The 14,424-nt window shown below is 40.8% G+C and overlaps 1 protein-coding gene across 1 annotated transcript in view; it reads left to right on the top strand.

Moving 5' to 3' along the window:
* Nucleotides 1-486: 486 nt before the first annotated feature.
* Nucleotides 487-14,424, top strand: part of CGNL1 (cingulin like 1) — a 98,481-nt gene continuing 84,543 nt past the window's right edge. The window contains exons 1-7 of the mRNA XM_053670112.1: nucleotides 487-2,082; nucleotides 2,861-2,955; nucleotides 4,695-4,797; nucleotides 8,426-8,527; nucleotides 9,068-9,216; nucleotides 10,334-10,469; nucleotides 11,440-11,450. Coding sequence (XP_053526087.1) covers nucleotides 502-2,082; nucleotides 2,861-2,955; nucleotides 4,695-4,797; nucleotides 8,426-8,527; nucleotides 9,068-9,216; nucleotides 10,334-10,469; nucleotides 11,440-11,450 — 2,177 coding nt within the window. The 5' untranslated portion in view covers nucleotides 487-501. The remainder of the gene's footprint in view (nucleotides 2,083-2,860; nucleotides 2,956-4,694; nucleotides 4,798-8,425; nucleotides 8,528-9,067; nucleotides 9,217-10,333; nucleotides 10,470-11,439; nucleotides 11,451-14,424) is intronic.

Below are 14,424 nucleotides of genomic sequence, written 5' to 3'. Positions count from 1 at the left end.
AGAGGGTTGTTTTGACAGAAGAACTAGTGGTATAGGAAGAAAGAAAGCTGGTGAGCATCAAAGCACCATAGCTCTTAATTGATTGCATGGAAAACTACTCTTTCTCAAGTGCTGGTAACTAGAATTTCCCTATTGGTTAAACATAAATAGCATAAAGTATGTGGAAAACAGTTGAGGATAAAAATGAAGCAAACAGAACAGCCCGTCAGCTAGAAACAGAATCATGAGGTTATGCCAAAGGCTTCAGATCATTATAGCAGTCGTCTCCCCTCGGGCCAGGGCTCAAGCCCGGTATTGATAAACACTGTGGTCTCAGCCCAGGAGCATCCAGGAAGGCCTGCTTGGACACGCATTTGGTTCTGAAGTTTTCTTGCTGCTTGAAGTGTTCTGTTTTCTTTGAACTTTGACGTTCCCCCACATAATCTTCATTTAAAGAGATGTAGTTCTAACTCAATGTCCTCTTTTTACCCCATCTCTCCCTGGTAGCAGGAACAGTGAAGCATGGAGCTGTATTTTGGTGAATATCAGCACGTGCAGCAGGAATATGGTGTCCATCTGAGACTTGCCAGTGATGAAACCAAAAAATCCAGGAATTCCCAGCCCTCTAAGGCAGGCTCCTATGGCGTCAGTATTCGGGTACAGGGAATCGATGGCCACCCCTACATAGTTCTGAATAATACAGAGCGCTGTGTGCCAGGTACATCTTTTTCTGAAAATGGGCCCTCATTTCCATCTCCAATGATAAATAACCTGCCTGTGTATCCCAGCAATGGTGCTGGGCTAGAGGAGCACAATGCAGAAGAGTTGCAGCTTCCAGAAAACCCGTATGCCCAACCCAGCTCAGTAGGGGCCCCAAAACAACCCTCTCTCTTTGAGGGCAAGAATGGGGTTGTAGAGTGCAAAGAGGGGCCCGTGAAGCCATCCCACGTACTGAACTTTCAGAGGCACCCAGAGCTTTTGCAGCCCTATGACCCCGAGAAGAATGAGTTGGACGTACAAAATCACCAACCACCTGAGAGTAATTGGCTAAAATCCTTAACAGAAGAAAGTATCAACAATAAGAAGAGTTGGACTTGCTTCCCCAAATCTAGTAGTTCCCAGCCTACCAGCCCTCCTTTGGGAGATGTGGCCAAATCCAACGTGACAGCCATTCGTCTATGCAGCTCGGTGGTCATAGATGACCCCAAGAAGCAGACCTCGGTGTGCGTGAATGTGCAGAGCTGCACCAAGGAGGGGCTGGCAGAGGAGGCCCTTTCTACTAGTGGGAGGCCCCTACCTGCCCATGGCCCACACACCCACTCTGAAAACAAGAAAACCAGGCCAGATGTGCTTCCCTTCCGGCGACAAGATTCAGCCGGTGCCATCCTGGATGGAGGTCGGTCTCGGAGATCCTCCTCGTCGTCGACAACGCCCACTTCGGCCAACTCCTTGTACAGATTTTTGCTTGATGATCAAGAATGTGCCATCCATGCTGACAATGTGAATCGTCACGAAAACAGAAGGTATATCCCCTTCTTGCCCGGGACGGGGCGTGATATTGATACGGGATCAATTCCTGGAGTGGATCAGTTAATTGAAAAATTTGACCAAAAACCTGGGCTGCAGAGGAGGGGAAGGTCTGGGAGGCGAAACAGGATCCATCCAGATGACAGAAAGAGGTCCAGAAGCGTGGATAGTGCCTTTCCTTTCGGTCTGCAAGGGAACTCGGAGTACCTAAATGAGTTCAGCAGGAACTTGGGCAAGTCCAGTGAACACCTCCTGCGGCCCTCACAGGTGTGGCAGCGGCCGCCGGCCCAGGAGCACCGTGGGAAACAGAGCATGGGCCACGCCTCTGCCAAGCTTCAGGGAGCCCACCCCAGGCCTCCCCAGCAGAGCAAAGAGGGGAAAGTTCTAGAAAGCAAAGGTGGTCAGGAAAGTACAACCACACATGCATCCTCCCTCCCAGCACAGAGTAAGAAGGAGGAGGAAATCAAAACAGCCACTGCCACACTGATGTTACAGAATCGGGGGCTAGCAACTTCACCTGACTCGGGTGCCAAGAAGATTTCTGTGAAGACATTTACTCCCACCTCGAGTACTCAGGTAATGCTCGTGCGAGGGTCCCCAGCCTCACCTCTCCTCCCCCTCTTCTAAATGCTGCAGGAAGCTATAGAAATACATATCCTCCATCTGGAATGGGTGGTTGCATGTCTGATTTTTTACCAGAGCGTTTCCTACAGATATGTTCTGCTGCCAATTGTATGGTTTTCTGAGATAACTCAAGTACCACTAGATTTCCACTGGGGGCTTGCCTGTAAAGGAACTTGTCAAACACTGTAGAGAAGTTTGACTTTTCTGTTTGTATAGGTGTGAAATCAGGAAGTATGTGGAGTTTGTTTCCATGCAGAGGTTCAGGGCTTAGGTTTGTGTATTAATTTTCCTCATGACAAACTTGAGTGGCTGGGTTAATTTCTGGCCTGAGAAATTAGGTTAGCCCTAATTTAAGGTTAACTCTAAAGTAATGGAATTTATTTAAGTGGTATATTTAGTGTCTTGGTAGACACAATAAAAAATTAATGATAATGATAAAAATGATAATTAGGTTATAAGTGTCAGGCGCTGTTTGTTGTATATTATAGGATGGCACCAACCCTGTGAAGGTAGGTCCTAATAACCTCGATTTACAAGTGAGAAAATTGGAGTGAGGAAAAGTTAAGTGACTTGCCCAAGGATACTGAGCTGCTTACTAAGTGGTGGAGCCAGTTGGAGGATTCTACCTGAGGAATCATTTTTGGGAAGTAGGAATGAGTTTGGAAGCTTCTGCTTCAGGGTTTTGCCTTCTTCTTGGAAACACCATCTAATAACAGACATTATGTTCCAGGCCACACCGGATCTGTTAAAAGGCCAGCGAGAGCTCACTCAACAAACCAATGAGGAGACGGCCAAGCAGATACTTTACAATTACCTCAAAGAAGGGTTAGTACATTTCCTTGAAGGAGCAAAATATTGTCATTTCTTGTGGGGCTCTTAGTTTCCTTTCCCGAGACCTTGTGTTTTGCTCTCCCTTGGGGTCCTCTGTGAGCCATTTGAGGGTTAAGATTCAATGGCTGGAGTTTTCACAGAAACATTTAAATCTTGGGTGGTGGGGAGGGAAGAGCAGGGGAAGGGAGTGTAAAGAAGGACATCATACTTTAAAAATTATAAATGAATATACTTTTCCCATGACTCTTCTGAGTTTGTCACTAAAACCAAATTCAACAATAGAAGAAGGTCTGTTACTCAGTTGTGGGTTGATCTGCCATCACCTCATGTTCTGCCGTGCACACCGTGGTACTCTTGTCATCCCCTAGGAGAAGTTACCAGTAAAAACACCTCCTTTCCTCCCCAGAGTTGACATTGGCCAGGAGCCCCTGCTTCCATTATTTTTAAAGCATGTGTGAGTCATTTAAAAGCAGCGCTTTCCACGTACTTATCTTGGAGATTGAGTTTGCGTAATCTGGTTTTCAGTCCTTACTTAGATAATAATTGTGCTGGAATTCTAGGTCAGGAATTTGAAGTTTCTGTTTCAGTTCTCTCATCAGATGTGATTAAAAAGGAAAAAAAGCTTTACAATCTGACATGACTGAAAGTCACACGGCAGATACTCATTGGTTATCAAAACTTCACATTTTTCTATTGAGCCTTACAATTATTTGTCAGTAATATAGAGCTGACAAAATAGTCAGGTTCAAAATATAACATAAGGGCTCTTTTGAGAAAAAAAGGAACCAAAGAGATTCTTCTATTCTTCTAGCCAAGAACGTTATTAGTATCTCTCTGTGAAGGGTTTTACTTAAGGTTAAGGTAAGAAAACTTTAGATTTTTAAAATTCTCTAAATTCTGTTTTTGGTTCATGCTTCGAGAGACTAGGGACATAAACCTTAGCAGAGGCACTTATTTAAAGAAACTTCTTTAGAAAAAATTTCCCCCTAATTGTCAGGTATGTGTGATAGAAGATGTGGTTGGAGTTAAGACTTTAGCCAATCATTCATTACCTGTCAGAGTCTAGACAAAGGCTGCTGTGTTGACAATCTTGGCTTGGGGGATTAATTTTTTTAGACGTAGGCTAAACAAGTTAAGATCACTGCAGATCATTCTTAAGCATAAGGTTGAAAAGTAAGAATGTATGCTGGTGTGAGACACACAGAGGAGAAATCCCTGGTTGGAAGGAGTATAATTCATTTGAATCAAAAACAAGTTATTAAATTTCCGCTGGATGTTTCCTCCAAGCTTATTTAGAATGTTGTGTCTCTTTCACATGTTTGAAAGTGGAAGCTGGTCTCAAACTGAGTAGTAATATAAGACAGTTTATTCAATGAAAAAATACACCATCCATTCTGCTGTTCACTGGTTTTGTAGTTTTTTATTAAAAAAAAAGATCATGCCTTAGTGATTTGTCTTCTATAAGGGCTTATTTGTGGGTCATGGCACATAAATGATTAGATTTTATTAATTTATTTTTAGAGAGAGGGGAAGGGAAGGAGAAAGAGAGGGGGAGAAACATTGATATGCAAGAGAAACACCAGTCAGCTGCCTCTTGCACACCCCCAACAGGGACGTGACCTGTGACCCAGGCTTATGCCCTGACTAGGAATCGAACCAGCATCCTTTCAGTTTGTGGGACAACACCCAACCCACAGAGCCACACCAGTCAGGCTCCTTTTCCTCTTTTTCAGAAGCACTGATAATGATGATGCTACTAAAAGGAAAGTCAACCTGGTCTTCGAGAAAATCCAGACTTTAAAGTCTCGAGCAGCAAACACACAAGGAAATAATCAAGTAAGTTGACATGTTGTACGTTGCAGGGGACATTTAACATGGAATGTGGCAAACAAATTGCTGTGTCTTCAGTCTGTATAGTTGGTTATGTCACCAAAATGGGAAGTTTCCTGAGTGGTGAGCAGCACCTGGATAGAATATTATGTTTTAAATGTTATAAATTTGTACCCTGCCTTTTTTTTTTCCAGAAAGGTTTTAAGATATTTATTTAAAAAACATAATAGAATGAAACAGATTTAGAAAGGGAAAATAAGAATAGAAAGAATGAAGCAAAGTGATAAATTTGCCTAGTATTATCATAGGCAAACTCAGAAGGTAAGTGTAAATTGGCTTGGACCCAAGCTCTGGAACTTCAGAGAATGAGAAATAAGAGAATAAAATCAAGAGATTAAGAAATAGAGACAGGTGAAGCCAACCAGCACTGGTGGAAGGGAAAGGAAGGAGTAGAATAGTGCCAATTTAAAAACAACAACTGCCTGTTTAATTGGTTGTACTGAATTCCAGTTGGGACTTGGAGATTTTGTTGTTGTTAAAAAAGGATTCCTCTCACAGTCAATGAACATCTACTATATGTCAGACACACCCAGTGCCCTGAAAGGAAGGCGCATGTAAGGGAGATGACTGAACACTTGTTCTCAGTTCTACACCACCGTGAACTGCGGCCCCTTTCTTGCCTGTGCATCTTTACTTTCTCCTCCTAGGAGAATACTGTGTGGGCATGAAAGATACCCAGAGGCAGGTAATAGGAGGTTTGCCTATAGCTTCTTTTCAACTTTGGGAGGATGTATAGAGGATACTCTTAGGCATCGACTGCCTTCTTTTCTCTGCTGCTCAGTGTTCCCCTAGCACTCAACTGCCTGTGACTGCTGTTGTGGCAGCAAATAGAACTCCGTTGGCATCAAATCAGACTATATATGTATATGAATGTGTGTATTTATGTATATATATGTGTGTATATATACATATAAACATACATACATACAGGAGTGGGCAAAAGTAGGCTTACAGTTGTTTGTATGGAAAATACAACAGTTATACCCTGGCTGGTGTGGCTCAGTGGATTGAGTTCCAGCCTGCCAACCGAAAGGTCACCAGTTTGATTCCCAGTCAGGGCACATGCCTGGGTTTCAGGCCAGGTCCCCAGCAGGGGACGTGCAAGAGATGACCACACATTGATGTTTCTCTCCCTCTCTTTCTCCCTTCCTTCCCCTTTCTCTAAAAATAAATAAATGAAATCTTAAAACAAAAAGGAAATACAATTATTAATAAATAATAATACAAGAATAAACTGTGTCCATAATCACAAGTATAAACTTATCTTTGCCCATTGTTGTGTATAATATTTTATTGATACATATATTAACTATTGCCAGTGGGAATCTTTAGAATATACACTTTGCTGTAGTTCTACACAGTTCTTAAAATTAGTTAAGGATTTTTTTTTTTTTTTGCTAAAACTCTTAAATCCAAATTATCACTCTGATTCTTGCTTTTCTTACCTGCATATTCTTAGGGAGAACACATCCTTTGTTTTTTGTTTGTTTGTTTTTTGTTTTTTTTACATCCTTTGATGTTGATGTTAAGATTGTGATTGTGGGTTACAGACCAGGGTATTCAGCCCAAACTGGGGAAATCAGGATAGGCCTTCTGGAGTCAGTAACAGTAGGGATTCTCTGGGAGAAGGGAATGCAGGGTTGTAGGTAGAGGGAATGGCACAAATAAAATGTAAAGCGGCATGTGCTAGCCATACATAGGGGATGGAGGAAATTTTGTGTAGCTGGGGCAGAGAGTATGTGTGGACAAAGTACCAGGTAGGAAGGTCCTCAGAAATTGCATGAGACGTTTCCATTTCAGTTGAAGGTGATGGGCTACATTGATGGACCTTTTTTTAAAAAAGATTTTATTTATTTATTTTTAGACAGAAAGGAGGGGAGGGAGAGAGGGAAAGAAATATCAATGTGTGGTTGCCTCTCATGTACCTCCTACTAGGGACCAGCCAGCAACCCAGGCATGTGCCCTGACTGGGAATCAAACGGTGACTCTTTGGTTCTCAGACCAGTGCTCAGTCCACTGAGCTACATCAGCTGGGGCCCATTGATGGACTTTAAACAGGAATGGATAGTGTCATATTCAGTGAAATTAATTCCTTTTCTGGATTTTTGAGAGAGGTAAGATGAGGGGAAGGGAGCCCTTTTAAGAAGCACTGCTGAATCAAGGGGCAGATGATGAGAAAACGAACTGAGGCTCTTGGATTGCTGGTTCCGATTACAGGGTGGTGACTGCCCTATTGCCCATATTTTTCTACTCCCATTATCTCCCTTTTGTTTTCTGAATCTGATTATTTGCTGGCGGGCTTTGGAGTTTTGTCTTTTGGGTGTCCGTGAAGTGATTTCCTGCAAGAGAATGTAAGAACCCTCTCCCATACAGACTGAGACCATATTGGAAAACAGCAAAGTAGGCAGAGTTTTTGTTTGGGAAAGAGCAGTACATAAGTTCCTCCTGGGATGGATTTAAATTTCTAAAATGGATTGTTCTTATTTTATCTGAGAGGATGGGAAGTCCTGCGTTTTTGTTGACTGTGTAGGGGTAGGGGTTCTGGTTAACGTCACCGGAGGAGGTGAGGAAATACTGCATTCCAAGTTCATCACGTACAACTCACTCCTGGACTCAGGCGCATGAGGGCTAAGTTACTGCCTTTTCTAGTTTTTATTTCTGCTTTTATTCCCCCTTTTCTATTTGTAGTTTTCTAACCACCTTACTGTAGGATTTTAGCCAAATCCTTTGAGAACATCATCCTGTTACTACATCCATGGAAGGAAAAAAAAAAGACTTATTAATATTCATACTCAGATTAGAGGTATTTTCTAATAGATTCTCTTTGATCAGATCCCTTTTTGTTATAACTCTCTTCATTATAGAAATGTGTCAACTATTTTTTTAATTTAATAAGGTTTGATTTATTTATTATTTTTTATTGTTGTTTAATTACAGTTGTCTCCATTTTCCCCTCTAACTCTTCCCTGCCCTCCGCCTTCCCACAGTCAATCCTTCCCCCCCACTGTCCTTGTCCATGGGTCCTTTATACCTATTCCTTCACTTGGTCTTTCCCCTTCAGAAGAAAGACAATTTAACCAGCATACACTTATTTACTATTTGCATACAGGCATATGCAGAGAATGAGGGTTAAAAATCTTGTTGGTGGTTATGGAGCAATAATTCCCAATCTAATGAAAATTCTATAATAGATTTTTATACAAAGGGCCTTGGGAACACAGAGACATGGGCATTGGGTATTACTTTATGCAGTACAGGAATTTTCACAAATATTTATTTTGATCTTTTTACATAGTTTTATTGGGGTATAACTTACAGTAAATTCACAAATTTTAGCTGCATAGTTTATTGGGTTTTTTTTTAGGTATGTGTCTATGCAAACACCACCCCGGTCAGGATGCAGGCCACGCCCACCGCTCCCCAAGGTTTCCTCATTCCCTTCTCTGTCGGGATCTGCATTAGAATTGAGTCTTAAGATTTTCATGTTATTGCTCTGATTATATTTTAGGGGAAAGAGAATTAAAATAAAGCACTTTGAGCATTTAAATTAGTGTATGTTTGCAATTAATTGTAGGCTTCTAATTCTTCATCTGAAGTGAAAGATCTGTTGGAACAGAAAAACAAGTTGACTACCGAAGTGGCTGACCTTCAGAGACAACTTCAACTAGGAGTCAAGGTATCTGATTTTTCCTTTTTCCCCTCTGTCTTGATTGATAAGGAATATGTTACGTACCTTGGGGTGCTCAAGTGAATCGAAAGGCAATTTTTTTCCTGAAAGAAACATTCCTCTCATCATTGAAGTAAATTTCTGTATATGGGCTCTCACTGTCCAAATAACTTTTTTTTAAGTAACCAAAGCATATAGAGACTGTTTGCTTTGACAGAGTAAAAGAAAACACTTTTTGGTCAGACAGGCCAATATGAAACTAAATGCATACAAAATATCAGAAAAAAGTAATAGAAAGAACAGAATGAGATTTAGTGATGTTTGTGTTTTTCTTTTAGAAGTATTACAACACTTTAAATATTTAATGTTCTTTCTAGTTGTAAACTCTTATGCTTTAATTATGTGGTTCAATTAGTAATTAGTAATGCAGTTAATAATTAATAATGTAAGTGCAGAGACATAGAGTCCCCCAGAGTTTAGAAGTAGGCTTCTGTGGGATGACATTAATGTATAGTGGAGGTACTTTAAAATCACGCGTATTCATATTAGAATCAGCAGAACCTCAAAGAAGAAAGAGAAAGAATGAAAGCCAACTTAGAAGAGCTCCAGAGCCAGCATGACAAGAAGGCAGAGGAGAACTCCGCGCTGCAGCAGCGCCTCGAAGAAAGTGAAGGGGAGCTCCGGAAAAACCTGGAGGAGTAAGTTCTGGGCCAAGAGCCTGTGTCCTTCTTCCGATGCAGGTAGAGCCTTTTAGTCCATTTAGTACTACCTGGTCTCTTCCTATTCTCCTTGGTAAGCAGAAGGGTTATAATTTTCAAATTCTTTGTATACCATAAAGGATGTCTTGTAAACTTTCAGTCTTTAGTGTAGACCTCATAGCGCATAAGAGAGAAGTAAGGGACACTGAGTGGCAATGTTCAAAGAGTGAGATTTCACGGAGCCTGAGCCCAGCCTCCGCAAAGCCCGTGTCACAAGACCGCCATAATCTCCTGGTTTGTGAATTTTATCCTGGGTGGTGTGGGTCTCTGTGACTTGTGCTTATGCTTCTGTTGAGTTTGCAGAGATGGAAAGTCAAGCCCAAAGTAGCCCTGTCATCATTGCATTAAAATCTGTAAAAAAAAAAAAGAAATCTGAAACTGAGGTCTGAAAAGGTACTGTGCTATGAGGCCCTGGGGACATGATGGGACATTTAAGTGAAGGTTTAAGCAGGAGTGAACTCTGGAGGGAAATTTAAAAAAATAGCGTGTTATATTTATAATAAAAGCATTTAATGGCCTTGGCTATTTTGTTGGGGTGGTTTTTGCTTTTAAAACATCCTTAGAAGTTAATGTTAGAAAAGAGGTTGATAAGAAAAAAAATCAGTAAATTTAGGGTATAGTAAAGGCTTTATAAAATAGAAAGGTAGAATTAGTTGTGAATTTGATTTAGAGCAGAGGTTAGCAAACTGCTGTCAGATAGTGAATACTTTATGGTTTATGGGCCATATGATCTTTGTTGGAATCACTTAATTCTGCCATTGTGTTGTGCAAATGACCGTAAGCAATACACAAATGAATGAGCATGGATGTATTCCAATAAAACTTTATTTACAAAAGTAGTCAGTAGGCAAGACTGCTCCATAGGCCATAATTTGCTCACTCTTCTGATCTATAGTACAGGGGCAGGGTGGGGGGAGGCAGAGAATAGGAAGCAGAGAATGGGGGGCTCCTTGGGGCTTTAGATGGCTCTGCTTGAGCATCTGAAGGTCTGAAACCAGACTGAATGAAAATAAGCAGAGCCCAGGAGAGTCTGTCTGATGGACTCATTTGCTGTCAGACTGTTCCAGGTGAAGATGGAAAGGGAACAGCACCAGACTGAGATCAGAGATCTCCAGGACCAGCTCTCAGAAATGCATGATGAACTGGACAGTGCTAAGCGATCCGAGGACAGAGAGAAGGGGGCTCTCATTGAGGTAAGAGAACTGTGGGGTCTGGTAACAAGATAGGCGCGTCCACACGAGAAGGATGAGGTGGTGGAGGGGCGTGGGGACTGAGAACTCTGAGCCATCCTCTGTTCTGTGCGCCAGCTCCACCTGTGTCTGTGGTTAGATTCTGTCAGAGCATCGTCTATGACAGTTTTTAAATGTTGTCTTAAGAAAACTTTCAACCATATAGAAAGGTAGAAAGAGCCCTTCATTAACTTCTGTAGAGCCCCAACCCAGATACAACAGTTGTCAACATTTTGCAATATTAACCCACTTATTCATCTGTCCATCCATTCTTCTGTTTTTTCATGCATCCATTTATTTCTCTTTGCTTAACTGTTTCAAAGCAAAGTACAGATAATAACATGCCTTACTCCTAAATTCTTAAGTATACATCTTTGAAAAATTGGGGAATTTTCTTACAACTATAATACTGTTATCACATTTGAAAAATTTGATAATTTCTGTATATGTATAAAATATAACAAGAATTCTAATACCTGGGCCCTTATTCAGAATTTTCCAGTCGTTCCCAAGTATGTTTTATGGTTGTGTCCCCCCTACCTCCCAGCCAGGATCCAATCAAGAGTCCCACGTTGCTTTTACTCTTACCTGAGTTTTCATTTATCTTGGTATGGCCCTCTCCCCCATTCCCTACTCTCAGCTCTTTTTCACCCAACCCACTGATCTTCTGAAGAGACTGTTTGTCTGATTATTTCCTCATGGTGTTCACCCCTTGGTCTTAGTAAATTTGTATTTAGATCTCTACACCAATAGAGTTAGGTTAAACTTTGCGTATAAATACTTTGTGATGCTATTTATGGAAAATCATTGCAAAGACATTAATGTCCATTTAGCACTTATCACAGTTTAAATGTTTATTTGTTTAATGCCCCACAAGACTGTAAGCTCCAGGAGGGCAGGGTTGCTTATGATTGGCTCAGTATTTTATCCCCAGCAGCTCTCCCAGTGTTTGGGACATAATAGCACTGAGTAAATATTTGGTGGGTGGGTGGCTGGATGGATGCATTATGGGTAAGTGAATGAGTGAATGAATCTGTTTGGTGTGTACACAGGCTGCCCATCTTGCGTCTGCCTTTATTAGTATGTCCCCTATTAAATAATTAGCTCTTATCAATCTGTGAGTCAGTAGATAACGTTGACTCTTTCCTCTGCTTAGCATTTGTTAATTATTATGGGGTTTTACAAAGACAATGATTACTTTTTTCCCTGAATTAGGTTACCATCCGGTTGAGGTGTTAGATATACACATATAAAATGATTAGAGAGCAAGAGTAGGTTTTGAACAGCTACGATTTTTTTGTTAAGTGAGTCTAACTGAGGGTGGCAAGAACACAGAAGTTTTATCTCTGTGCCCATTTAGATGTTTTGATATTTGCTGTCACATTATCATCACCTATACTTTTGGCATGGTTTTGAAATTTATTTTCTTAATAAACTTTGTTTTATAGGAATAGCCTGAAAAATTAATAATACATGATTTAGAACAAAGGGAAAAAAATCAAACTCGAGGCACCTTGTTGGTATTGAACTTTCAGTTTCTACTGCTTCCCCTGTGGGCTTGAGTCTCGTCTTTGTCCCTTTCTTGGGGTTAGAAGCTGCTGGCTCTTACGTCCCTAAAGTTTCTTGTTTCAGTTTCTGCTGTCAATTGCTTTCTCACCCCCTTTCTTGTTCAGTTTTGAAGTAATTCCCCAGGAAGGATTTGGTTCCTGCCCTTTAGCACTTAGCCTCTGTCTTCCCCATAACTTGGCAGGTGTGCAGGGCTGCACCCTGCGGCCACACCGCACAGGAGGTGGGGGTTTGTTTTTTTTGTTTTTTGTTTTTCACGTGGCTAGCACAGGGGAGTCATTTCTCTCCCCCCATAGGACCATCTCTCTGTCTCTGTTTAGACTGTTTTTCCTGAGAAGGCTTTAGGCCTGTTTCTTACCACCTGGTATTTCCCTTTTTATCCGAGGATTTGTTAAAAACCTCCACATTCATGGTGTTATACTGCTTCCCGCGGCTCTGCCTTCTTCTCAGCGCTCAGAATTCCAGAGGCAAGGTGTGTTAGGATGCAGCTCTGAGACTCTGCGCGTTTATCACTGAGATGCTATTAAAGCCACAAAATGAAATTTAAAAATGGGGGGTGGGTGGGGAGAAAACCATTTATTTTCCTAACATCTTAACAATTATTGTTTTTAAAGATTTTATTTATTTATTTTTAGAGAGAGGGTAAGGGAGGAAGAGAGAAAGAGGAACGTCAGTGTGTGGTTGCCTCTTGTGCATCCCCCATTGGGAACTGGCCTGCAACCCAGGCATGAGCCCTGACTGGGAATCAAACTGGCGACCTTTAGTTTATAGGCCAGTACTCAGTCCATTGAGTGCCAGGGCAGGGCAACTGCCCTGGGCAACAGGGCTGCCCAGGGCAACAAGCCAGGGCAACAACTATTTTTATTTCTCCGTTTTCTGTTTGCCTGCATACCCTTTTGGGTTTCATCTACCTGTCCATAATGTAGGGACAGTTACAATGTTCCTACGGTTTTGATCTCTGTTTTTAAAAGTTAATGTTAGAAACATTTTTCTTTACTATACCTTACAGTCTTCATTTCATTTTTAGGAAGATAAACCATAATATATTGAATCATCCTCCTACATTTAAGTTGTTTCTTTTTTCTTAAATTATAAAAAAATATGGTGAGCATTTTTTACATGTGTCCTTGTCCTTCTTTAGAAAAATATCCTATGGATAATTTCCCAGAAATGATGTCACTGAACAGTTTATAGCTTAATCAAAATGAAGCTTCACAAACAAATTTAAATAGAAACTGAGGCTTTGACATATTTTATGATTCCTTGTGTGGACACTTCATTGATTTTAAAAGGGAAAGATGTTATCCCAGCTATTGGGAAGTCCCTTAAGTTGCTGAATTTTCCCAATAACTGAAACCTGTAATGGTCATTTGCTCTTTCCTCTGATACCCTCAGTCCTTTTAAATTCTTTATTTTAGCACATTTGACCTTGCCCTATCTTTGTATCTGTCTTTTTGTTCTCCTGGCCAGCTAATTCAATAACATATCGTGTTACATCTTCTCCTACTTCATGCCAAGCAGCAGAGCAAATGAAAAAATGAATTTCAACATCTAAATTATTTTTAACATTCCATCATTTAAGAAAAGGGAATATTTCTGAAATGAGCTATATGCTTCTTTGCCACTTTAAACACAATATACTGTGCATATATCAATGAACATAATTTAATTAGTCAAATAGTTTCTGGACACATTTGTAGTGGAAACTGGGGTGAGGATATGGGCCTCCGTTGTTGTGATGTGTTTTCAGGCAGAGGCCAATAATGAGAGAACAGGAAAGGAAAAGAAAGCACATCTTTTCTTAAAATGTTCCTGATGCTGTTGGCTTTCTGGTGGTCTCTTTCCTGGAATGAGAACTATGTATTCCATCCACGCTGCCCTTCGGCAAGATGAGCTAAGGCACAATTAGCTTCTCTGTGCCAAAGTGGGGTTCTCTCCCTCTGGAAAATCATCCTGGCTGTTTAAATCAGTTTCCTTCGACTTGTTGGTGACAATTAAAACATGATCTGTGGTTTCTCTATCACTCATAAAATAGACTCCATCTCCTGGTTTCTTTCAGTTTATTCTTCATATCTTAATAAGAAGTGGCTGGGGAATCTGATAACAGATTATAGGTGTGGCCAAGTTTTCTGTGGTATTTGACTTAGAAGACTCTTAAACACAATGAACATTAAACACATTGTGTTTTTGAACGTTTGAAAATGGCTGAGGGCCCTATGTTTTGTGAGATGCCCAGGGCACAAGATTTTTCATAAAATCTCTTCTAATATGGCTTCACATTTTGTTAAATAACATTGGGTTCCTACACGGAACCAGTAACCAGACAGAATACAATAGTTTTTTTAAAAAGGAA

This window comes from Artibeus jamaicensis, unplaced genomic scaffold (genome assembly GCF_021234435.1).
Source record: "Artibeus jamaicensis isolate MK-2021 breed Jamaican fruit bat unplaced genomic scaffold, CSHL_Jam_final contig_548, whole genome shotgun sequence".
NCBI classification, from domain to species: Eukaryota; Metazoa; Chordata; class Mammalia; order Chiroptera; family Phyllostomidae; genus Artibeus; species Artibeus jamaicensis.
This window is presented reverse-complemented; position numbering and strand designations above follow the sequence as displayed.